The 25,396-nt window shown below is 46.5% G+C and overlaps 2 protein-coding genes across 3 annotated transcripts in view; both read right to left on the reverse strand.

The window, feature by feature from the left end:
* The window catches only part of LOC144733041 (E3 ubiquitin-protein ligase TRIM11-like), a 54,138-nt gene that overhangs the window by 10,624 nt on the left and 18,118 nt on the right, over nucleotides 1-25,396 (reverse strand). Inside the window, exons 1-5 of one of the 2 annotated variants that reach the window (XM_078614772.1) lie at nucleotides 12,722-13,432; nucleotides 12,008-12,103; nucleotides 6,773-7,006; nucleotides 4,636-4,658; nucleotides 4,093-4,196 (exon numbers count right to left, since the gene is read on the reverse strand). In XM_078614772.1, the coding sequence (XP_078470898.1) occupies nucleotides 4,093-4,196; nucleotides 4,636-4,658; nucleotides 6,773-7,006; nucleotides 12,008-12,103; nucleotides 12,722-13,291 (1,027 nt within the window). In that variant the 5' untranslated portion in view covers nucleotides 13,292-13,432. Of the gene's footprint in view, nucleotides 1-4,092; nucleotides 4,197-4,635; nucleotides 4,659-6,772; nucleotides 7,007-12,007; nucleotides 12,104-12,721; nucleotides 13,433-25,396 lie in introns of those variants that run through there. The other variant, XM_078614771.1, reaches the window with a different exon arrangement.
* LOC144733042 (E3 ubiquitin-protein ligase TRIM11-like) overlaps nucleotides 22,099-25,396 on the reverse strand; it is a 101,275-nt gene continuing 97,977 nt past the window's right edge. The window contains exon 6 of the mRNA XM_078614773.1: nucleotides 22,099-24,501. Within this exon, the coding sequence (XP_078470899.1) occupies nucleotides 23,951-24,501 (551 nt within the window). The 3' untranslated portion in view covers nucleotides 22,099-23,950. The remainder of the gene's footprint in view (nucleotides 24,502-25,396) is intronic.

Genomic DNA, 25,396 nt, shown 5'->3' on the forward strand with positions numbered 1-25,396 from the left:
ATGATTTGGTAATAGCTGCTCATTCAGAAGAGGAGTTGGAGACGCTGCTGCTGAGACTGGAGTGTGCCACTAAGAGGTGGGGCCTTACCATCAGCCCCACCAAAACTAAGCACCTGCCTGGGTATTTTGTACCATCGGGCACTCCGCCCCCACAACTCCCAATCGGTGATGGGGCAGTTGTGGAGAGAGTAGAGAGTTTCCCATACCTGGGCAGTGTGCTCATGACCGGCTCCAGTTTATCAGCAGAGGTCTCACTCCGAATCAGTCGAGCGGCAATATCTTTTCATCGGTTGCGTAACGCTGTGTGGAAGCTAGCTGGTCTGTCGCTCCGCACGAAGCTTCAGGTCTTCTCGGCCACGGTCATTCCCTCCCTTCTCTACGCTTGCGAAACGTGGACCCCCCTAGTGGAGCATCTTCGCCGGTTGGAAACATTTAGGCTGGCCTGCCTACGATCCATCCTGGGTTTAACCAGGCTGGATTGTGTGAGGAGCTCACAAGTCCTTGAAAGATCTGGGCAAAGTCCCATCAGTGAGCTCCTCCGGCAGGCAAGGCTGCGTTGGCTGGGTCATGTAGCCCGCATGCCCAGCCACCGCATGCCTAAACAGCTTTTGTTCGGCCGGATCGAGGGGGCTAAACGGGCGCGGCACGGGCTAGAGAAGAGATGGAGTGATGTGGTACAGGAGGACGTGGAGCTGAGTGGACTTGCCGATGACTGGTACCAGCGGTGTCAAGATCGGCCTCAGTGGAGGAGGCTCGTGAAGGACGCTACTGGGCAGTTGGAGGCAGTCGCCCTCCAACAACAACGGAGGGCGGAGGAGCGACGCTCACAACAACGAGCGGAGCGCCGGGTGGCTAAAGCACAGCAAGTTGGCACAGTAGGGGGCACAGGTGGTGCATCAGCCAGTCATCTCGGTCATCTCGGTCAGTCGACCCGTGGCACCTGGGTCTGCCCCGTGACCTCCTGCCAGCGGGCGTTCGACACTTCACGTGGCCTCAGGGTGCACATGGCCTGGCACAAGCGTCGTGGTGACGTCACCGCCACTTAGTGGCGAATGGCGGTTGTTGTTGTTGTACATTCATGTGTGTGTGATAGTGTAGTGTAGTCACTATGTAGTGATTTACACGGTCAAAAATAATTCTCAAGGCGCCTTTGATTCTGAGAGCTTTACACATTAACACTGAACCCTAAGAATCCTAACTGTGTTTGAATCTGTGTAATGTTCTCGAAGGAGACGGAGACTTCTTAGAGGCCACACGCTTTTATTCACTAACAGTTACCACATCTTAACACACTGGGGAATGGCCCCTTTTCCTCAACCTAGGGAGGTACAGCCTCCGGGCTATTCTAACCACACTCCCTACTTAAGCCCTCCGGCTCTTTAGCCTATAGGGAAGGCTAACCCACGCTGGCACCCCGCTCAGCCCGGCCCTGTCGGAGGACATCGACGGCTTAGGGTCCAGGGTCTTCGGGCAGCTTCTTGCTTCAGCTTGAGATGAACTAACTCCCGCTCGCCGGGAGCCGTCTTTTATACTCCCTCTCTGAGGGGCGGGGGTTCTGGGGGACCCCAGCTCTCGCCAGCCCCCTCCCCTCAGAGCGGTTCCAACCGCCTCTTGCCCGACCGGTTCGGACCGGTTCAGACCGGTACCTACCCCTCCCCTAGGTTGTGGGGCGTGTGTCAATCCTGACCACCACATCTGTATCACGCTGCCTCAAGTACTAATAATGAATCCTCAGAATCTCAGCCATAGCGTCTCTGTGTAAAACACTCACAGAGACAGCATAGCAGCATCCTCATTCAATAATACACACGTGTAGGGTTAATAGAGCTCATGTAATACTCCTTTACACTCGTGTGTGTGCTGTATGTTAACGGAGAGGTATTGCAATACATGGGCAATAGTAATGTATCTGTATGTATGTACAGTGATACACATGTTCAGCCACAGTGATAGCCCACAGTCTGGCTCTGTGAGCCTCGGTTATTAACCTTGACCCCAATAATCCTTAAGGTGCCTTAGTAGGGATATAGTAGCCTCAAGCATTATTAATGAATATTGAGACTCATTAGGCTGCCTTAGTCTGGATATGAGCCTACAGCATTAACAATGAACCCTTTGCATCACAACGGTGATGTAGTCTGGCTCTATTCTGATGATGACATCGATCGCAGAGAAGACTTATAGTCATGGATTAATCTGCTACAATGGTTACTTTGTCCAACAGCATCCTCACTGGATAATACAAACGTGTAATATCAATGGAGCTCATGTAATAGTGAAATACACTCGTGGTTGTGCTATATAGTATTGTCCAATGAATACATTACAGTCGTAATGTTGATCTTTGCACGTGCACTGCGTTACAAGATTAACCAAAGTTATGCCTTAGTCTGGCTCTGTGATAATCAGCCATTAACTGGGGAACCTAAGAATTCTTAAAGTGCCTTAGTTTGACTCTCTGAGCATCAGTCTGTAATATGAAGCCTAATAATCTGAAATGTGTCTTGGTCTGGATGTATGATCCTTGGTTATGAACAATAGTCCATGAGAATACCTATAATTACCTTGATCTCGTTTTAAAAGCCATAGCCTTTATCATTGAATCATACAAATCCCGCAGGCTGCCGTTGTGCCCACAGTGCTGATGTTTGCCAGATGTACTAGGTACTCATTAAGGCTGAGTCGATCTAGGAGAGGTCCAACATTGGTTCTGAATCCAGCCATGGTCGTGAATCACGTGTAGGTGACCATGTTTGTAGCTCGGTGCACAAACCACCCCATCTTCATTGAACATTCACTCTCGCTCATCCATACACCCATACACCTCCGATTAGCACGGTTGGTTACGTACAGTGTGAAAGAAGTTAAAGATACATGCATACATATGTAGTTGTTTAACGCGCGCCAAGGGGGGTAATTGTAAACACGTGTGGGCTGGGAACAGTGGGGTTGTACCGGGACAGGCTGGTGTTGCTGGGGGACAACGGATGAGACAGAGACGACCCGTTAGGCAATTATGGATGCAGGGCAGTGATTGGCCGGTTGTTGTTGTCAGGGACAGGGTGGCGCCGCTAAGTCTGGGAATGGGGACAAGTGGCGCCGGGGGCCGGGGGCGCGGGGCGTTAGGGGGGACGCCAATTAATTAATTGGAAATTAATAGGGACGGTATAAATACGGGAGAGTGAGAATGAGACGAGAAGTTGTGATGGGCGCTGGACGGAGTCGGACGGAGCAGAAGAAGAAGAAGTTTAGGGTAGCAGTGGAGTAGTAGAAGAAGTGTTGGGTAGCAGTGGAGTAGAAGAAGAAGTGTAGAGTAGCAGTGGAGTAGAAGAAGAAGTGTAGAGTAGCAGTAGAGACGGAGAAGCCGAAAGAGAGAGATAGTCGGAGAAGCCGAGAGAGAGCGACAGTCGGAGTGAGACGCAGAAGCCGAGAGAGAGCGACGGCTGGAGTGGGACGGAGAAGCAGAGAGGGGAGTCGGGAGAGACGGAGAGAGAGAGGGAGGAACGGGGCGAGCGAGGCCGGCGGAGCGTGATGAGCGGGCGGAGAACGCGCTGGAGAATGGTGGCGAAATGTGCTGTGTTGGATAAAATAAAGTGACGACAGAAAAGGAATAAGTTGACCGCATAAAGTTCAGCACTACACATACACCATTACAAAGGCAAAGATATCCCCGTATATCTTTAACAGACTGTTGGGGCAAATGCTGTTAGCGAGCACCTATGGAGACCAGCATGGCACACGAGGGGTGGGTGGCCAGTACCACGCCCGACCGCTTTTGTATCTCTCGTGTCTATGTCTACACACTGCACCAGATACTAATTTGTTTGTATGTTTAATGTCTTTCGCACTGCACATAGCCGACCATGTATTTACGGCTGAGTCTACCTAGGGGGGTTCAGGACCTGTTCAGATAATCATCACTGGTGTTGGCCGTGAGCAGAAATCGAACTCCAGTGTCTGGATTTATAGCGCAGCAAGCTAACTGCTAGACGACCCCTTTCCACACACTCCATTTCATCGCGACATACACACAGCCACGATAACATATGCAATAACATACATGCACACGTGGCAAGAGTCCGTGTTACTCACACATGAACGGCAGCAGTTTGATCAGAGCTCCCTGCTGTGCGCTTATCGTGGCAATGTCTTCTTTGCTGGGAGATGAGTGTGGAGCTTCCTTCTGAGCGTCTCTCCTATGAAACCACAACCAGCAATGACTCACACAACCCGTGTCTTACACAGCATAATGACGCACAGCAATCATCACACAGCATCATCACAGAGCATCATCGCACATATCATCATCACATGCAGCATCACCACACACAGTCAGTGTCTTACAAAGCATAATCAAACGCAGCATCATCATCACACACAGCCAGTGTCCTACAAAGCATCATCACACAGTATCATCATCACACATAGCATCATCGCACACAGCATCATCACGCCCGACCAGCATCATCACATACACTCCATACAGCATCATAACACAAAACATTATCACACGCAGCATCATCACTCACAGCATCATCACACAGCATCCTCACACAGCATTATCTTCACAGACAGCATCATGTCCCACACACAGTCACCCAGTGTGTGAATCTGTGTGAGTTCATGAGTCCATACCGGTTTGTCTCCTTCAGGTGAACCTGCAGGAGTCAGACACAGGGGGCGCGAGTCAGTTCAACTCCAGCCACATTAACCACACGGTGATTGATAGAGACGATGAGCTGGGCTGCGCTCAGCCATTAGCGTATCCCAGTGTTGTTGGTAGTAATCAAGACAAAGCTGTGGACTCGTATGGACTCGATGGTTCTCATCAGCAAGGTATGGCCTCCTAAACCGCTGCCACGGGCAATAGGCGTACGTGGCACTCAACATCGAGTGGCAGTGGTTGCAATCCAATATTAGAAATAATTACATCATGGGCCCTCCTTTGCGTTACCTTTGTCAAAAGTTTATACATTTTGGGACGATTTTTGGGCCCAAAAACTGCAGAGAGGCCCATCTTTAATACGATTTTTGGGCCTAAAAGTCGGTAATGTACATGAATAATGTTTATACGTACTTGGATAACTGTGTTATAGCCAAACTAATAATAGAGATCCATTGTAATTTATATTCATATATTAACCCAATCTGAGATTCGCCCCTGATTGGCTCACCGTGATGAATTCACATTTATTTATCTAAGACCAAAACAGGATAATTTTTCCACAATTCTGACGGCCACCTGATGAGACTGGTTGTAATTACCGGCAAAATGTTGTACTCCTATTGTAAATATTATGGGCTTACTCTCCAACACACCAGTGTGCTGAACTAGTAACTCATTGGCATGCTATCTTCACGTGACAAATCGAATTGGCTGTGTCGGGTGGTGGCGGGTTTAACGACTTTTATATTTATGCGATCTAACCCAAATAAACCCTCTACTAATGGAGAACACTTATTGAAGCAGACAATCTCCGGATTTGTTTAAACTTTCCGAGACTGACCAAAAAACAAATGTCCGTGGCTTTCCTGTTGTTAAAATCCCTTCTATTTTAGCATTGATTGGTGAGCATTTGGTTACATTAATAATCAAAATCTAGCGGTAAGTAGCTTAAATCTGTATATTACAAGATCATGTGGTTAGATGTTGTCGTGCCAACGTCTGCATACATTACCAACCGATTATTAACTCTATAGATTTGTGTGTTAATCGTTTATTGATTCGTTGGAAATTCAGCGGTAATTTATATTTTTACTAAAATATACAAATCCACGTTGGTGGACTTGTTTCCACCTTTAATTTCAGAACGCATGGGCCATAGATTGTATTGGCAATGGCGCCTTTCTAAATGTACAGGCAGTTCTCGACTTACGAACACCCGACTTACGAACCAGCTTTCATGAATTATATTTTTTTTTACGTCGACGTAAAACGCGAACTTAATCACGGAACAATTTTTTTCATCTTAGCGATCCTCCGCAAGATATAATGAGTCTGCCTCATGCTGGCAGTGAGTGTTTGTGCGTGTGTGTGCCCGTGCGTGTATGTGCGTGCGTGTACAAGTTAGTGTGTGGGGAGTGGTAGTGCAATGGTAAGCGCGCTGCATTACCAACCCAGCGACCCAAGTTCGATTCCCGCTCACGACCAACAGCAGTGACGATTATCTAAATGGATCCTGGGCCTCCCCTAGGTCGACTCAGCCTCAAATGATTACCTGGTTTGGTGTGTAAACATCGCCAATGCAGGTGCAACAGGGGTCAGTGGTGGCCAGGTGGGGTGATGCCCACTCACCCCCTCGTGTGCGGTGCTGGCCTTCATAGACAGTGCTCTCCAACAGTCTGTTAAGGTTATATGGGGCATCTTTGTCCTGCGTGCGTGAGTGTGTGCATGCGTGCCCCATGTGTGTGTGTGTTCAATTGTGGTGACTCATTGCGTCTCTTTCAACAAACCAGACAGGATCAGGACTTAAGGTAAGCGAAATAAAACCGATTCTTTTTTTTCTATTTATATTACTTCATCTTATGTTTAATTTACTATACAAATGTGTTACCATGTTATGTGAAAATGTACAGTATTTATTCTTATGTATGAGTTTAACAATGCATCAATGTTTTGTTGAACTGTAACATATTTCATGACACAGACTTTATGGGCATTTAAATGGAGTAGATTGTTGCGTTCCGACTTATGAAGTTCGACTTACGAACAGGCCTTGGAACGAGTTGTGTTCATAAATCGAGTACTATCCTGGCTCCGCGAACGCTTTACCTGCAGGAACGTGAGCGAGTCCCTCTCCTCCTGCAGAGCGTGCAGGCGCGTGGCTGCTGCTTGGAGCTCGCTGATCTCTCGCTCGTAATGAGCGATGTTCTCCTCGATCCGGGACAGCAGCTCACGCCCCTTCACGTCCACGCGATCCAAAGCTGCCTTCTCATCCTCATCCAGCGTCGCCCTCAAACGGGTGAACTCACCTGAGATGCGATCCTTGGTCTGGACCATGCAATCCTGCAAGGGTGTGTGATGGATTCTATAAAATCATATTCCATGCTGTTAAGACCAAAGTCACATTGTTTTCCGGTTACTCCAAACCTATTTTCCCCTGCCTCCACGTTATGTCTTTGGACTCACATCCCATTGAATATGTCCATAACTTTAGGTATCTAGGTGCTATCTTGCCCTTCACATTGATAATATCGCCAGTAAGATTTAATAAACAAAATCCTCTATATAAATAAACACATTGTCTCACCTCGGCTCCATCTTGATATTGTCCAAGCTGCCATCCTCCCCATCTTTGACTCCTGTGAAATCATTGACTGCCTCGCCTCTTTTGTTCCATTATACTACCTGGCTGCCCCCACTTTGACCTTGATGCCTCCATATAAACACATTATTGCAACCTCTGTATCACCTCCAATTTATCCCCCCTGGATATGTTTAGAGATCACCACTTGGCTGTCTTCATCCTAACATTCCTTTAAAACAAATCCACCAAGTATGTAAGGTCCTCCTAACTCCACAAATTCCTAGTTGCAACCTCAATAAGTACCTCCCTGTTCTCTCCAAAATGACCATATATTAAAACTCGGTTTTGCGATGCATCTTTGCATGCTGCTGATACTGTGATGCCGCCGCCGCGAAGCCACTCGACGGGCGCCCCATCCACGACCTAGCCACCACCAAGCGACCGGGTCGACTCCGCTTCCTCCTCACTGCCCCCCGCATAAACACACCCTCACCCATTTCCCCACCTAGAGCTCCGAGGGGAGGTCTCCTGGCCGGCAGGTTTTTACCAGAAAAGCCCTCCTAGGGATAATCTTCACGGTTTCCTGTGGCCAGGGAATTGGGCGACCTCCCCCAATGCTGGTTCGCACCGCGGCACTGTGACCTGGGTTGAGATTGTTTGGTCACGGCGAGGGCTGTCCCGCCACCACGGTTGAAACGCACCCCCCCACACACACACACGTATCGGCAAGGCAGGCAGGGGTCCACCGCCACGAGCGAAAAGGAAGACAGGGGGGGGGGGGCGGCTGATTGGCGCGGCGGGCATGCTCGGGGACCGCCACCGGCGCAGCAAGCCCGCGACGAGCCGTTGTCACGGAAACCGCGGCTGATTGGCATAACAAAGGCACCCTTGGACCACCGCCGGCGCAGCAATCAGCAGGGGACCCATTGTTAGGGAAACCGGGAATGTGGCTGAACGGATGCGGCGACCTGATTGGCCGAGAGGGCTCTCGGGTCGGCGTCCTTTGATGTAGATTAAGGATAAAAAGGGGGAGCAGAGAGGTAAAGTGCTCTCTTGCTCCAAAAAGTCAGCGCTCGGGACGGCTTCCAGCTCGGCCACTCGAACGTCTGTGCGATGCGTCGAGGTGAGCGGCGAGGACGAGCCCAACAGAACGCCGTGCGCATCTAACCGTGAGTAAGAGATAAAGGAGTATTGGAGTTAGAGATATAAAAACCAAATCCGCTTAGAGCCTATCGAAATAGATAAATCGGGTATAGACCCTTGGGCGACAGTGTAGGCCTGCCTTGTCGATCATTACTGACTTAACAGCGAATCGCAGTCAGCCAGCAATAAATGATTAATAACTAATCGTAGCCTCGTGTGGTTTCGACGAGAGTGTGAACGCGCGCGGTGCTGTGTGTACGTACGCTCACAGCGTGTGAGTGCTGTGCGGGGCTGCACGAGAGGAGGTATTGCGTTTGGATTGTCGGTGCTGTGTGTGCGTGTGCTCACAGCGTGTGAGTGCTGCGCGGGGCTGCACGAGAGGAGGTATCGCGTTTGGATTGTCGGTGCTGTGTGTGCGTACGCTCACAGCGTGTGAGTGCTGCGCGGGGCTGCAAGAGGGGAGGTATTGCGTTTGGATTGTCGGTGCTGTGCGTACATACGCTCACAGCGTGATTGCTGCACAGGGCGGTGCGGTAACGCAAATGAGCCCGGGGATGCCGGCGGGGACCCCGGGGAGAATTCTCTTTTCTTGGTGAAAGGCAGGGCGTTGCGGTAACGCAAACGAGCCCGGAGATGCAGGTGGGGGAGATCCCGGGGGCCAACGGCCCCCACAATACAACCCCACGTCACTGGAGTGTCCTTGCCTCTCAGCCTAGGCTGGGCTCCCTCCCCAGCCTCCAACACGATTAGAGGGCTGCGTGATGAGATATGAACCAGTGCTTGACTCTATCTTCACCAACCTGCACTGACCCACGCAACTAAGTATGGCCAACTAGCCTCAATGATCAACACGATGTTGCGGAACCTTCGTCCAGAAGTGTATTGGTGAGGATCTGTAAATTATTTACCAAAACAGATAAGCACATGTTCTTGGTTCTTTCAGTAAATATAAGCACATAATTCACCTTCTGCATAGATTCATCATTAAAAGTATTTTGTACACAATCTATTTGCCCCATGGCCTTTTGGGACTGAATTATTGTATCAGTACTGGCAAACCTCGATAAACGCTCAGTATGCTTCCTGAAGAAGTGAGTGCTTATCGAATAAGCGCTAAAATGGGTCATTATACTGTTGTATATATCAGGATGTGTTCCCGTCGGCGTTATTGCTTTCGGATCACCAATACAGTGAGGGAAAAAAGTATTTGATCCCCTGCTGATTTTGTACGTTTGCCCACTGACAAAGAAATGATCAGTCTATAATTTTAATGGTATGTTTATTTGAACAGTGAGAGACAGAATAACAACAACAAAATCCAGAAAAACGCACGTCAAAAATGTTATAAATTGAATTACATTTTAATAAGTATTTGACCACCTCTCAATCAGAAAGATTTCTGGCTCCCAGGTGTCTTTTATACAGGTTACGAGCTGAGATTAAGAGCACACTCTTAAAGGCAGTGCTCCTAATCTCAGCTTGTTACCTGTATAAAAGACACCTGTTCACAGAAGAAATCAATCAATTAGATTCCAAACTCTCCACCATGGCCAAGACCAAAGAGCTCTCCAAGGATGTCAGGGACAAGATTGTAGACCTACAAAAGGCTGGAATGGGCTACAAGTACATCGCCAAGCAGCTTGGTGAGAAGGTGACAACAGTTGGTGCGATTAATCGCAAATGGAAGAAACACAAAAGAACTGTCAATCTCCCTCGGCCTGGGGCTCCATGCAAGATCTCACCTCGTGGAGTTGCAATGATCATGAGAACGGTGAAGGACTGAAATGCTGCAGCGTCCGCAAGGTCCCCCTGCTCAAGAAAGCACATATACATGCCCGTCTGAAGTTTCCAATGAACATCTGAATGATTCAGAGGACAACTGGGTGAAAGTGTTGTGGTCAGATGAGACCAAAATGGAGCTTTTTGTCATCAACTCAACTCGCCGTGTTTGGAGGAGGAGGAATGCTGCCTATGACCCCAAGAACACCATCCCCACCGTCAAACATGGAGGAGGAAACATTATGCTTTGGGGGTGTTTTTCTGTTAAGGGGACAGGACAACTTCACCGCATCAAAGGGATGATGGACGGGGCCATGTACCGTCAAATCTTGGGTGAGAACGTCCTTCCCTTAGCCAGGGCATTGAAAATGGGTCGTGGATGGGTATTCCAGGATGACAATGACCCAAAACACTCGGCCAAGGCAACAAAGGAGTGGCTCAAGAAGAAGCACATTAAGGTCCTGGAGTGGCCTAGCCAGTCTCCAGACCTTAATCCCATAGAAAATCTGTGGAGGGAGCTGAAGGTTCGAGTTGCCAAACGTCAGGCTCGAAACCTTAATGACTTGGAGAAGATCTGCAAAGAGAAGTAGGACAATATCCCTCCTGAGATGTGTGCAAACCTGGTGGCCAACTACAATAAACGTCTAACCTCTGTGATTGCCAACAAGGGTTTTGCCACCAAGTACTAAGTCATGTTTTGCAGAGGAGTCAAGTACTTATTTCCCTCATTAAAATGCAAATCAATTTATAACATTTTTGTCATGCGTTTTTCTGGATTTTTTTTGTTATTCTGTCTCTCACTGTTCAAATAAACCTACCATTAAAATTATAGACTGATCATTTCTTTGTCAGTGGGCAATCGTACAAAATCAGCAGGGTATCAAATACTTTTTTCCCTCACTGTATGTATATTAAAGCTAATTACGTTTAACTATTCAAACATATACATCATGGATATTGCCTTCCTGGTATTTTGATGAGGTATGTAACAGTTGTAAAATGAAACCTTTTATGAAAATAAAATCTAAATTATTCAAACCGTTAAAATTTTACACTGAAGATGGCGACACGAATATTGCTTAAATGTCACTATTCACAAAATACATCGTGGATATTCCCTCCATAGTCTTCCGAGCTGAAACACCATCTTAGGAGCCAAAGCAGACGATCCAGGAACTGGTCTTTGGAAGCCAGCTGAGATTTCGCAGTCATCCTTATATATGTAGATAGGTATGTTTTGCTTTTCTATTTTTGAAAAAAATGTTCTCCAGGCCCATGAGCGCTATAATAAATGAGTGTTTTTTACGGCGTCGTGCTAAGTTAAGTCTGCCTGTATTCATTCAGTACAAGAAAACTCTTGAGCGGTTTTGACATGCAGAGTCAGGCTTGCTTGAATCAATGCAGGTGAGCTGCCAGATGTTATAGACATGGATCCAAGTTGAACGCAAATTAATGATACATAAACCAGTCTATTGTTGCCTCTACTGAATCAATGCTGACAAAATGATGCACTCCCAGAAGACTGCGGAATCAATACTTTTGTAAAGATGCACGCCCACTTAGTGTGGCTGAAGGAATGTGTAAATTTTTTTATCATCATTTTATCATCATTTTTTTATCACGAGGTACGAACGTTTTTTTTTCTATAAACGTTGCATTTGTTTACAATTTAAGCAAACATTTCCATAATAATCCAATTTCCTGCAGTTATTACACACTGACTCAAGACTAACAGTTCACTTGAGTCTACGGAGTGGGCCTCACAGTGAGGTTAACTCCACAAACACTCACAGGGAGACTCCACGCAGGGTAGAGGTCACAGAGTTCACACACGGTACCTGCACGTCCTTGCGAGCGGCCTCCATCCATTCCACGCACTTCTTTGCCTCCAGCCTCTTCTTCTCCACCGCTCGCATCTCCTCTCCAACTCCACTCTGTAAGAGACGAAGTCACCAGATGAGACTCCACTCCCTGAGCGTCCCCTATCAACCCCACTCCACACGGAGCCCTCCACAGTGATGGCTCTATAATTGCCACCAGAAGAGTGGTGCGAAAGTCCGCCTGGACTGACTGAAAAAGGCTTAACCGCAAGGGACCGTGGAGAGAGACTCAACACACGGTGATGTTCGTTGTCTGAGATTATTTTTTATTAATCCCAGGTGACAGTTTTTATCAGTTCATGTAGTGGTATCAGAATAAGTATATGTATTTATATTGGAGGAATCAGATGAGCTATTAAGCTCTTTTTCACAGATGTCCAGTAGGGGTGGGTAAGAACGTTACAAGAACAAACTATGCAAAAACCAGATAGTAGTGCAAAGTACAAGAAAGGTAAACAAATCACCCAATAACATACACATACAACTATACGATCCCCATCCTACCAGGCAAATCCCACCGAGGTATTAATTTATGTTTCAGAAGCGACCTGATCACAAATTATAACTCAACAAAGTGGCTTATCCTGTGGAAATGTATGGCAGCCAAATAATCTCAATGCATGTGTTTTTTCTGCACCTCAGTGGTTCTCACTGTCGGCATGTGGGCCTCACCTTCCGTGTCTGATGCTCGTCCTCCAGCGTGTCGACATCATGCCCTCTGTGTTCTCCAGCGATTGTACATACTGTGCACACGAGGCTCACGTCTTGCTTGCAGTAGAATATGAGCTCCTGTTTGTGCCTCTTGCACTTGCGTGCTTCAGGGTTCACATCTGGTGAAACCAGGACGTGATCATTAAACTTAATCTTCTCCAGGTGAGGCGTTAGGTGCTCTGTGCAGAAGGATGTATCACACTTGAGGCAGGTCTTCACTGCAAGCGTCTTGCCTTCTGGGCAGTGGTCACAGAAAACAACACCACCAGCAGCAGCAGCAATGGTCTCAGTCACTCGCAGCTGCTCTATGAGGTTGGCGAGTGTCACGTTCCTGGTCAGCTGGGGTCGTCGAGGGAAGGTCTTGCGGCACTGCGGGCAGCAATAGGAGACTGTCTTCTTCCAGGCGTTCTCTAGGCACTGGAGGCAGAACGAGTGGCCGCAGCTGAGTGTGGAGGGGCAATCAAACGTGTCCAGGCAGATGGAGCAGGTCAATTCACGGTCCATGTTCTCAGCGGGAGCTGCGCTCGCCATGACCCAAGGATGCACCCAAAATAGTTTCTCACTGTGGCTCAGAGAATATATTTCAACAAAAATATTTTATATTTATAATATCGTGAGATGTTGATTACCATTGACGAGGTGTGTACTGTTCAGGAGACGCTATGTGAGCAGCTCACAGTGGAGACGAGCAAGGAAATGAACTGACTTCACCTGCAGTGAAGTTATAAATACCTTGAGACAAGCCCTGGAATGTTCCACGCGGCGGCTCGGCTCACCTGTGTAGACGTGGCGTTACAGTCACGCACTGTGTAATAGCTAAACCTGCTTTTTGTGTTTACTTTGTTGTCCTTCCCCTGCACTTCCGATTAGCACGGTTGGCTCCGTATGGTGTTGAATAATTTAAACATACATAGCTTTGACTGATCTCAAGTGATATAATTTTTGTACAAACAAAACCCAGCAGCAGCAGCCAGGGACACAGCGATAATGGTTAGTCCCACAGGTCTAATTCTCTCCTTCTGAAATCTGTGAAACGGGTTTATTCCTGGGGGAGATGTTCTCCCTTATGGATAGCAGCTGGTTAGTAGTGTATGTGGATGGTGAGTAGTGTGTAGATGATGAGTGGCGAATATTTTTAATCAAGGCTCACAGACAAGAAACAAGGATTTTTAATTACGTTACACGGGTTACAAACCTCACGAGGCACCCCCATGGAATGTGCTCAGATGTTTTAGGAATGTATAAACAAGCCCCGCATCACACATACCTGTCTAGATGTACCTGTAGATTCGCGCCGTTGGCTTTAACCAGTGCCAACAATGGACTTTGTAAGAACATGATCACAATCGTAAAAATAACACATCCTGATATGCAAGCTTTCGATTCCAAGCAGTCGCCTGTGAATAAACGCGGTTCTCCGGTGAAACGAGTTGATGGCTTAAGCACCATAATCAATGCCAGGCATGAACACAAACGCATACAGAGTTTGGTTATGAGATTCATTTGTCCAAAGTCCAGTTCTGAGCATTGTAAAGTAGTGGTTTGACCGCCGTGGAGCCGGACCTTGTACAGACATTCTGATGTAAAGGTGAACTTGTTTTTTTTCCCAACTGTGTCTTTATCCTTTTATTTTTCCAAGGCCTGTTTGTTTAAGCTTCACAGTTTTTAATCGTATTAAACCTTTATCAACTAATATTATTACTGGCTTCATGCATCCTCTGTTCATCTGTCAATTTGTTTTTATTCTTACGACACAGTTTTATTCTGAGTGGATGGTGGTTGTATGTATGCTGAAATTCTTTGTCACCGTACGTAGTCAACCGTGCTAATCGAAGGTGTGTGGTTTAGTTTGTGGATGAGTGGTTGGGTGAATGGGTGTGTGGGTGAGTGGGTAGGTATGTATGTTGAACTTATTTCGCAACTTACGTAGCCATTCGTGCTAATCGAAGGTGCGAGTGAGTGGGTGGTGGTTGAGTGAGTAAGTAGGGGGGGTTGTTTGGTGAGAGGGGAGACAGATGGGCAGGAGGATGGCGTGAAGCGTGGGCGAGCAGGTGATGAGAGAGGGCTGGAGGAAGAGTGGCTGGGAGGGCTTGTGGTTTAGTGGTTGGGTCCCTAGGTGAGTGGCCTCACGTATTACCACAGCGAACAGCCCCTGGCTAAACAAACATCGTGGTTCATTTAAACTCATTATCTACGTGACTTTCACCGTCAATTTTCCTATTATGCGTAAAAAAATCGAGGATTTAAATCCTAATAACCTAAAAAATATATATTCATCACCTATTGTTAATGTTAAGATTTTACATCCTGGACTCGCTGAGTTTGGCCGATTCTATAAAAAAACTATTTTTATTTTACCAGGTAAAGCCCACTGAGGTATATAGCTCTTTTCAGAAGCGACCTGGCCACAAATGATAACTCACAGACGTGGCTTATTACGTGAACATTTCTAGCAGCCAAACACTCTAAACGCACTTTCTAAGTGTGAAGGAAATCATCGGAGGATCCGGAGAAAAATGCTCGCGACCACAGGCAGCGAGAATGCAAACTCCAAGTACACGTACAGGCGTCAGTTGTGAGATCGACCCCACGACCTCCTGTATACCAGGCGAGGTAGTTAACATCTTCCAGCCACGGCAGCGCGATGTAAAAATATCACAGAGCAGCGACAACGAACAAGGAAACGAACTGACTTCACCTGCAGCAAAATTATAAACACCACGAGACGCGCCCTGGAATGTTGCACGCGGCAGCCCGTACTCACCTGTGTAGACGTGGCGTTACATTCACACACACAGTGTCAAGGTTAAAGAGTCGCAATTGATATATTTTTACAATAACCCCACGGTAACCATGAAAAAGGTGATGGCTTGTCCTACAGACTGTACACCAGATAGGGTGAGGCTGTTTTTCTACCATCAACAACACCGTGTAAATTCTTATTAAAGATTTCAAATTCTAAGTAGGCTTTCGCGACCAATATTATCCATAAAACGTGTTTTTGCGTTAGTTTGCGTAAATATAAACGTGTCGTTAAACCCGCCACCACCCGACACAATCAATGAGAAAGGTTTGTCACGTAAACAAAACATTCCCGCTAGGGTGAGGCCGTGCGTTTTGCTCAGCAAACCACACAGCTGTAAGTTCGTATTCAAGGTAAAAAAACGATTCCCCTAAACCAGGAGATTCGGAAACCAAAATAACAAGGAGAGATATTTTTTTTTGTTTTTAAAAAACCCGTAAGTAAAATAGGAACCAAACAACTCATTATTTCAAGAACCGCAATGCAACGTGATTTGAGTACGAGAGACGGTGGTGGTGGTCCTTGATAAATAAGAACGTGGTGTGAACACGAGAGACGGTGCTGCTGGTGGTGGTCCTTGATAAATAAGAACGTGTGAGTACGAGAGACGGTGGTGGTGGTGGTCCTTGATAAATAAAATGTCTCACGAAGCAGCGGTCCCTCAAAGGGCCACACGCTGCTCTGGAGCCACAGGTTTCCGACCCTGTGCCATGAATCAACTGGCGTGACGGTCAAGTAATGATAATTTAAGTAGTATAATTGTACTATAATGGTATTATATTATTTTATTAATATGTAATTGGAAATTGATCATAATAATACAATAATGATCGAGCGATTTTTTTACGTATTAATAACTTTATTATAATTATATAACTGTTTCATACAGACACTTAAATAATAATTAAATGCTCGTGCTATAATACAATGACGCTAATGCAATAATTGTATTTTTATAATTAAATAATGCATTTCTTCTGATTACATAATCATTCAGTAATGGTAATATAATTAACATGTACAAAGCGACATTAAACAATCGCTCTCGGGGTGCTATGCATGGTAAAGCAGAAAATAGTGAACATCACCCAAGGAAAGAAGTGAGAAGAACATTTGAACATCACTAAAGAGAGAAAGCTATTTTAAACAATGACGGCTTTAGTGGAGATGTGAAGATGAGCAGTGTCTCGGAAGTCCCCTTGACCTCGAAGGGCAACGAGTTCCAGAGTTTAGGTGCCTCGATTGCCAAGGCACCGTCACTCCCCACGTGTGTAGCCTAGAGACCGTGGGACAGTGAGGAATGCACAATCTGAGGATCTTGACGATCTTGATGCAATATTCGTGGCTGAAGGAGGTCATGAATGGAGGGAGAAGCGAGTCAAATTAATGCGAGGGCGAGTTGGTTGGAGCTGCCTTTTTCACGTTTGTGTCATTGCCTCTTCCTTCTGCGAGGATCTGTGTTTACGCTTTGCAGTTCTTTCTTGGTCTCATTATCTCCATCAGAATATCTGCGAAACGGGTTTATTCTTGGGGGAGATGTTCCCCCTGGTTAATGGCGGCTGGTGAGTAGTGTGTGTGGATGGTGAGTAGTGTGTGTGTATGGTGAGTAGTGTGTGGATGTTGAGTGGTGAGTAGTGTGTGTGCTTATGAGATGGTGAGTAGTGTGTGTGGATAGTGAGTGGTGTGTGGATGGTGAGTGGTGTGTAGATGTTGAGTGGTGAGTAGTGTGTGTGGATGGTGAGTGGTGAGTATTTGTATCAGCGCTCGCAGACGAGAAACAAGGATGTAACATTACTTTACACGGGGTTACAAACCTCACGAGGTACCGACATGGAATGTGCTCAGATGTTTATGGAATGTAAAAAGAAGTCCCGCATCACACAAACCTGTCTAGATGTACCTGTAGATTCACGCCGTTGGCTTTCACAAGCACCAGCGTGTGTCACGCTAGCGCTCATTATTTCCCGCCTGTTGATTGGCCAAAACAACATTTACAATCGGGGATGTTTACACGAAAGAAAGTGTTTCTATATTTAAAAGTTTAAATACAATAACATGTTTAAAACAAACCTGAATAAAATGATTTGTCTTGCGATAACCCACGGAGAGAGAAACCATCACCAACCACAGGGGTGATTCTATTCCATTATTTCACAATGTTACTAATACAACTTTACCATATTCCGTCGATTTAGGTTGTAATTTGTTAATAATTGTACAATAACAGTTGCAGTGATTTTATAAATCTGTGTCTTGCATTTTTACGTTTTAAAGTAAAAGTTAATGCGATATTGTTGCTGTCCCCCGCCCCCCGCTGAGTCAGTGGTACATTCCGAACAGCCCAACAGCTACGGTGAGCAATGTGTCAACGCAGATACCGGTAACGCGATTTGTTATTGTCACAGATGTTAATTTGGCATTTTTTAACTGATGTACATCAGAATAACACATCCACAGTAGTTTAACACGTAAAGCCTTCGCGACCAATATCCATTATACAGTTTAAATGGGGGTTAACCATCTAACCATCTAACCCAAACAACCTGCATTATGCACATCCACAGTATATATAAATATAATATAAATATAAAAGTCAGTAGTTCCCTGCGTCTTGGGTGATTGACAGAAAGTGCTTTGCTTTATCCACCGCTTTCTATGTTGCCGGAGTGCAGCAACGAATTCGCCTTGGCTCCGTGTCGCCATGGACTGCGTCTGTAGCGCTTTGTGGCGAACGGCGTGCGGGTGGTGCAGCTCGTTGACGCACAGCAGCAGCTGCTGCTGCTGTTGTTGTTGTACACCATTAATGGTTGACGCCTCATCAATGTCTCTTTCAATTCACTACGCGCGATTTATTACCGATGTGACTTTTTACTTGGACGACAGACACTTCTCATCGTTCTTGATTTGAAGCTTTCGTGACTGCAGGCATCCATACTCTTTGGTTGTTTCGGTAAAAGAATATCTACTTGACTTTACCAAAAGAAGCAAGGAGTTTACTTCTCATTATTTTCTCACAATAACCTCGACGTTGACTGTTAACAGCTCAGATCTAGCACATGGTGTGGGTATGTAGAGCTGTCAACCCCTTATCAGTGCCCTACTTTATTACGGACCAATCCAGACGTGATCGGTCACCCCGTGTCCCTTATAAATCTCAGCGTTCATCCTACAAAGTCCCCATCACAAGGGAGAATCACAAACAAATAGACAAACAAAATGTTTTAACTCAATTTCCCTGTACGACAATACGGGTAAATCCGTATGGGTTGAGAGGTTTGGGTATGTAACAACATTACACATCACACTATACAGCACACTATACACTGTATATAACTCAACTATAGTACATGGTGAGGGTATGTGACAGCATTACACATCACACTATACAGCACACTATGCACTGTCTATAACTCAGCTATAGTACATGGTGAGGGTATGTAACAACATTACACACCACACTATACAGCACACTATGCAATGTATATAACTCGGCTATAGTACATGGTGAGGGTATGTAACAACATTACACATCACACTATACAACACACTATGCACTGTCTATAACTCAGCTATAGTACATGGTGAGGGTATGCAAACAGCATTACACACAAGTGTACTGTATCTGAGCTGTACACAGTAGATAGTGTGATGTGTCATGTTATAGACAACCTCATCGCTTGGGTCTGAGTAATAAATATAAACACACACTCACATAGCTGCTTGGTGGTGTGAGTTACACTGTTATAGACACATGGAGAAACTGAAATGCACACAAATATATATCTGTGCAAATACACACGTATTTTTAACATTGAAGAAAACTCACGTTAAATCATGACACTGCGTGGTCTTATAAGGTAGTACTGTATACAACAGGTGACGTTTCGAGCAACGGCCCCTCTTCACAGCATGTCGCGAGCCCGGAGAAGTTGAAGAGCGACTCTACGAATGTGGTTATTTGTGCTCCTCTGTCAAACGCAGCGTCGCCAAAACATTTAGGTGATTTGAGAACGGCTCTCCATGCTACGGCGCTGCAGAAGCTGGCGTTGTTATTTATTTATTTATTCGCTGTTGATCCGCTAAACTCTGCCACGTGCAAACAAAGAGAAACGCTTGCGTGGAAACCAATTCCAAACCCTTACATTCACTAAAGCAACGATCATCAGAGTACAAACCCGAACACGCACGCACTCATTCAGAATCGCAGTCCTGCTTAACTCTCAATGATGTCCTATGAATAGGCTCGTTGCCTGAAACGTAGTTTAATATGTTACCTTTAAGGTCCACGCAGTGATATTTGACGGACGCGTCGAGATATTTTGTGACGGCGAGAGAACGTCCCACGTGAACCGGCAGTGCGCACTGCGCATGCGTGCATTTGACTGCCATCTGATGCTTGTGGGTGCGCTGCATTGCCCCTGTTCTTGGCTCTGTATCAATGTGTTTCACGTTGTATATAAACGTAAACCGTGTAAGATGTAGATTTTAACGTTTTTATTTGTAGTGATTAGATGTTAACTCTCACGCCTGGTCTGCAGAAGGTCGTAAATTCGATCGCGACGCCTGCTGCTTATTAGGAGATTGCGTGTTTCTCTCTCCCCGTGGTCGGGTTTTCCCTCCACATATAGAATCAACATCATGCGTTTAGATTATTAAGCTACTGATATACATTTCCACGTGATTATAAGCCACTTCGTTGAGCTATCATCTGTGATGGCCAGATCGTTTCTGAAAAAGAGCTACATTTCTCAGTTGGCCTTACCTGATAAAATATAACAAAATGTAGTGCATAGTAAATAATTGTATTGATGTTTTTACACATGTGTCACTTGACACCTTGGACACCCTTGCGAATGAGAAGTTTAATCGAGCGACTTTCCAGGTTAAATATTTTAACCATCAACATCCTGGGCGATCACAACATCGGAGATGAACAAGAAAGCCAACATTACTTAGCACGAGGTTACAAGCCTCACGAAACACTCCGTGGAAATGTGCTCAGGTGGTCAAGTTCACAGACACGAGCTTCGTATCGCACGCAGTTGTCGAGACGCAACGTGAGACACATTACACGGTCGGCTTTGACCACTTCCAGACGGGAGCCAGGTCCACTCGCTACGCTCTCAGTGGGAGCTGCGCTCGCCACGACTCTTAGTGGCTTCTCACCGATAGCCGCTCGCTGTGGCTGAGAGACGTTGTCCCAGGAGCGCACACGGCAGCAACGAACCAAGACACGAATTGACTCTCACCTGCGTAGACAGGAGCGTTGCATTTACACCGCGGTGTTGGAGTTTACGGGTCGCGATTTCTACAAAACCCAGAGTGGCCAGGCAAACGGTGATGGTTTGTCCCTTGGACTGATGTCGTCGGCTATGGTGAGGCTTTGTGGGTTTCTGCACCAAACCATACCGTATAAAAATGTATTATTAAAGGTTTTGAAAAAAAGTATGTCGTCTCTATCATTGCAATTTATTTGTTCTGGATTTATTTTAGCAAAACTGTTTAAAATTGTCTTAAAAAATAGTCAAATTAATACTGTTAATTATTTGACAAATCATCTCCCAACTCCACGTGTAAATGATTGGGGGATCAGGTGGGAGAGTAGGAGGGTGATCGTGTGGGTGGTTGAGCAGGTGTGTGTGTAGGTGGAGATTGGTGTTGTAGTGGTTAGTGCGCTGTGCTGTGAACCTGCCGATCCAAGTTCAATTCCCACTCATGGCCACCAACACCATTGACCATTGTCTGAACCGGTCATGGGCTTCCCTTAGGTCGATTCAGCTTCAAATGAGTACCTTGGTGTGTAGTTTAAATATCACAACTCGGGAGACAATGGCGGCAGGTCTTGGTGCAAGCCACCCACCCACTCGTGTGCCATGCCGGCCTTCATAGATGCTCGCTAACAGCACTTGCCTTACAGTTGTTTCAGGCTATACGGGGGATCTTTGCCTTTGTGCGGGTGGATAAGTGAGCGGGTTTGCAGGTGATCCGGTAGGAGGGAGATCAGCCGGGAATGGTACCTTGAATATGCATGAGGTGGGTAGGGGGGAGGGTGACAGGATGGGCAGGTGTAGGGCCGAGCAGGTGTGAGTGTGGGCAGGTGGGAGGGAGGGTCTCTGTAGACGGCTGGGGGGGGGGGTATTAGGTTAGGGAGTGGCTGGTGTAAGGTAGGAAAGTGTTGGGTGCAGGTGAGTGGGTGGTGGTCATCATTACTAAGCGTCGTCATTATCATCATCGTGCTCTTCATCATCATCCATCAGTCAAGATCCATTCATCATCGTAGCTCATGGTGATGAGGAACAAGCAAACTGATTGAGAGTGCAGCTATAAATACCACGAGACGCGCTATGGTATGTAGTCCAAGACTACAGACAGCACTTACCTGTGAAGGCGTAAGCTGTAGATTTACAAACCGTGCCCGGGTGTAATCTCCGATAATATAACATATATACAAATACAACAACAGTAACCATCCCAAAATAATACATGTTTACACAAGTCAGTCTGAGCTATGAGAGAGTCACATTCACAGCCTGGATGACAATCTTGAAAATAGATTTTCAGATTTTATTTTGTATTCACCCATAACACATTGACCCTTGACCCACAATACAATGTGATTACAATTCACAGGTAACCCAGAACACAATCAAGTCTATGTCTATTTACACGATCTAACCCAATAAACATTTATCATTGATAATATTGGTCGCGAAAGCCTACGTGTTAAAGTCGATTTGTTTAACCAGGTGAGAACTCAAGAGACCAGGATGAGTCTCGGTTTCAAGAGGGATGATAATGATGCTGCTTCTCCTGCTGCTGATGATTTTGTTACTGCTGATAATGATTTTATTATTGATGCTGCTGGTTCTACTCCTGATGCTGATGATGATGGAGCTACTTCTGTTGATGCTGTTGCTCCTGTTACTAATTCTGCTGCTGATGATACTTCTGCTGATGCTGATGATCGAGTCGAGTTGAATTTTAATTTAACGAGGTGAAAACTCAGGAGATCAAGATGAGTCTCATTGACAAGAGGGACCTGGGTCACAAAAATGAAAAAAGCAAGTCAAACCCATGCGAGCAATGAAGCAAATATAAATCTCACCCACAGCCCAGAGCACAATGCGATTCGCGTTCACACAACTACACAACTTGTACGATATAATCAATGCGTCTCAAATCATCTACGCGTTGCTAAACAGCCTGAGACTCGAGGTTTATTTTACACCGGATTGGTGTCTCACGTTAAGGAGGGGCGCCGCGGTAACTCGGAGATGTTAACTCACTCGCCTGGTATGCAGGAGGTCGTGGGTTGGATTACGACCCTGAAAGCTGCTGTATATTTGAAGCAGGCTTAATTAATTGACAGACTTCCAAGTCAAGAAACAGTTAAATTTTTTGTCAGCAGAGGAAGGCGTTATCCCATTAATCGAAGGTTGTGGCTGGAAGTCCAAAGAGAATTAAAACGTTAAACAAAACAAACCTTTAATATGTAAACTATTGGTGGCGAAAGCCCTCCTACTAGGTTTTAAAATGGCTTCTCTCTGTCAATTCCCTGTAAAATAAAAACTACTTTGTGTGGGTGGAGGAGTCCCTCAACCCAGGTTATAACAAAAATGTTTTCGCCCAGCAACGCTCGGCACACACAACTAGTAGTCTCCCCATAGTGATGCTATCCCATTTCCACCCCTGGTTTATTACCCATCAAACGAGTGACCGCGAGGGGGACGCCGCGCGTCACCCCGTAGCGTCACGTGACGCGTATTCCCAGAACGCCCGCGGTGGAACTCCGCACTCTCGGCGTTGAGCGCAGAGAGTGTGGAGAGTGTTCCCCGCCCTCCCCCACCAGTGCGCAAACCACTGCCATACCGCTCCACCCCACACAATGCACATGCCCATCTATACATTAAAGACAAAGATCCCCCGTGTAGCCTTAACATACTGTTGGGGTAAGTGCTGTTAGTAGCAGGTAGCAACTATGAAGGCCGGCATGGCATTCGAGGGGGTGGGTGGCCTGCACCACGCCTGACCCGCCTTTGTCTCCCCAATGGCGATGTTTACACATTACTCAAGGTACTAATTTGATGCTCAGTCGACTTAGAATCGGATAATCGTCACTGGTGTTGGTGAACCGGTCATGGGCCTCCCCTAGGTCGACTCAGCTTCGAGTGAGCAGCTGGAGCAGTGTGTAAACGTCACCACTGGGGAGACAAAGGCGGCCGGGCGTGGTGTTGGCCACCCACCCCCTCGAGTGCAGTGCCGGACGTCATTGGTGCTCGCTCACAGCACTTGCCCCAACAGTCTGTTAAGGCTGCATGGGGATCTGTGTCTTTGTGTGCGTCAGTCTGTGCGTTGTGCCCTTTTCTCTGTGCTGCTCAAACTCCGTGCTATCGGGACGCACGACTCAGATCCAGAATCGTCACTGAGTTACCAACACCACCCACCCACAGTGCGGGGTAGAGCGGTTGACTAAACGAGTGGTGAATGGAGTGCAACAGCTCCATGGAGTCCGGGCGGTAAAACGACAGCAGCCCCGCCTCCCAGTGCAGATGACATCCGACTCTCCGGGGAGGATCCCTCACTGTCACTGAGGTCGCTACATCACCATGACACACTGAGCAGCTGTTGTTATTTTTACATAAAACCCAGGATGAGTCGTTCCTTCCCAGCTCACACTCTTTACCACCTCCTTTCCGTGCGATCGTCCCATATGCAACTCCAACCTCACAGATCCCCGCCACACCCCCCACGTCCACCTCCCAGTAGTGCTGACCCGACGCGAAGCTCTCCGAGCACAGGGCTTGGTAGAAGACATCAAAGCGGTGTGGGTGATCGGGTCGACCCTGGGAGACAGCGGTCCGCGTCATCGTCCTGAGATCCGAGGAAATCTGGAGGTTGTTGTAGGCCGAGTTTGGGTTCAGAGTCGGTGAGCGTCCGTCTGCAGTAATGATAATAACAGTAGCCGTGTAACAACAGCACAAATATAACAAAAGCACTCGTGCACTAACACGTACGTACAGTACAATAGCTCAATTCATAATGAGCATTTTATACAATGTAATGCGTAGCTATCGGTGTAATGACATGTAACGGGCACTTTGTCAATCCACTGCTGGACGAGGGCTTCCCTATACCGTGCGGGTTGCGGGGGATATTTGACCATACTTCACCACGCGGTCACCGCACGTTGGTGAAGGCAGGCGGCGCGGCTGGCGAGAGCACAGAAGTACAGTACAGCAGTTCGTTTGTCTGCCCCGCCATCTGCTGCCCCGCCACGTAGCCCCGCAGCCTATAGCACCTTCTACGCAGGGTGGTGGCCGCCCGTGCGAGCTCTCCCCAGGCCCAACCCATGCGGGGCTTTCCGAGGTACGAGGAGGTGGGGTGCACTGCGGGCGATTTGGGGAGAATCTCTAATTGCGATTTTTCTGACAGATATTGCGATTGCTCTTTGATTTGCTATTATATTTTTTAAGTCAAGCTTCAGTTCAATATTTACTGTGTAATAGATTTAAACCACGTGATGGAGCATTACCACATTAAACCATCAAAATATGAACTGCTCTATATACGCTAATGCAAGGATGAGAACTTAAGATATTTGAATTGCTTCCAAAATGTATTTATTAATATGTTTAAATTGAAATAGAACGATCAAACATAGAGCAATTGTTAAATTAAATAAAGTGATGATAAGACAAATTGAAACAATTCCAATAAGAAAATAATAGGACTTTTCAAATCGTTAAAAATCGCAGCCTTTGCGATTTGATAATCGCATTGTTTCAAATTTCGATTTGAAATCTATTAATCGTTCAGCCCTACTGTGTGGTAGT

This window comes from Lampetra planeri, chromosome 45, assembly GCF_965212315.1.
Source record: "Lampetra planeri chromosome 45, kcLamPlan1.2.h2, whole genome shotgun sequence".
In the NCBI taxonomy this organism is placed as follows: domain Eukaryota; kingdom Metazoa; phylum Chordata; class Hyperoartia; order Petromyzontiformes; family Petromyzontidae; genus Lampetra; species Lampetra planeri.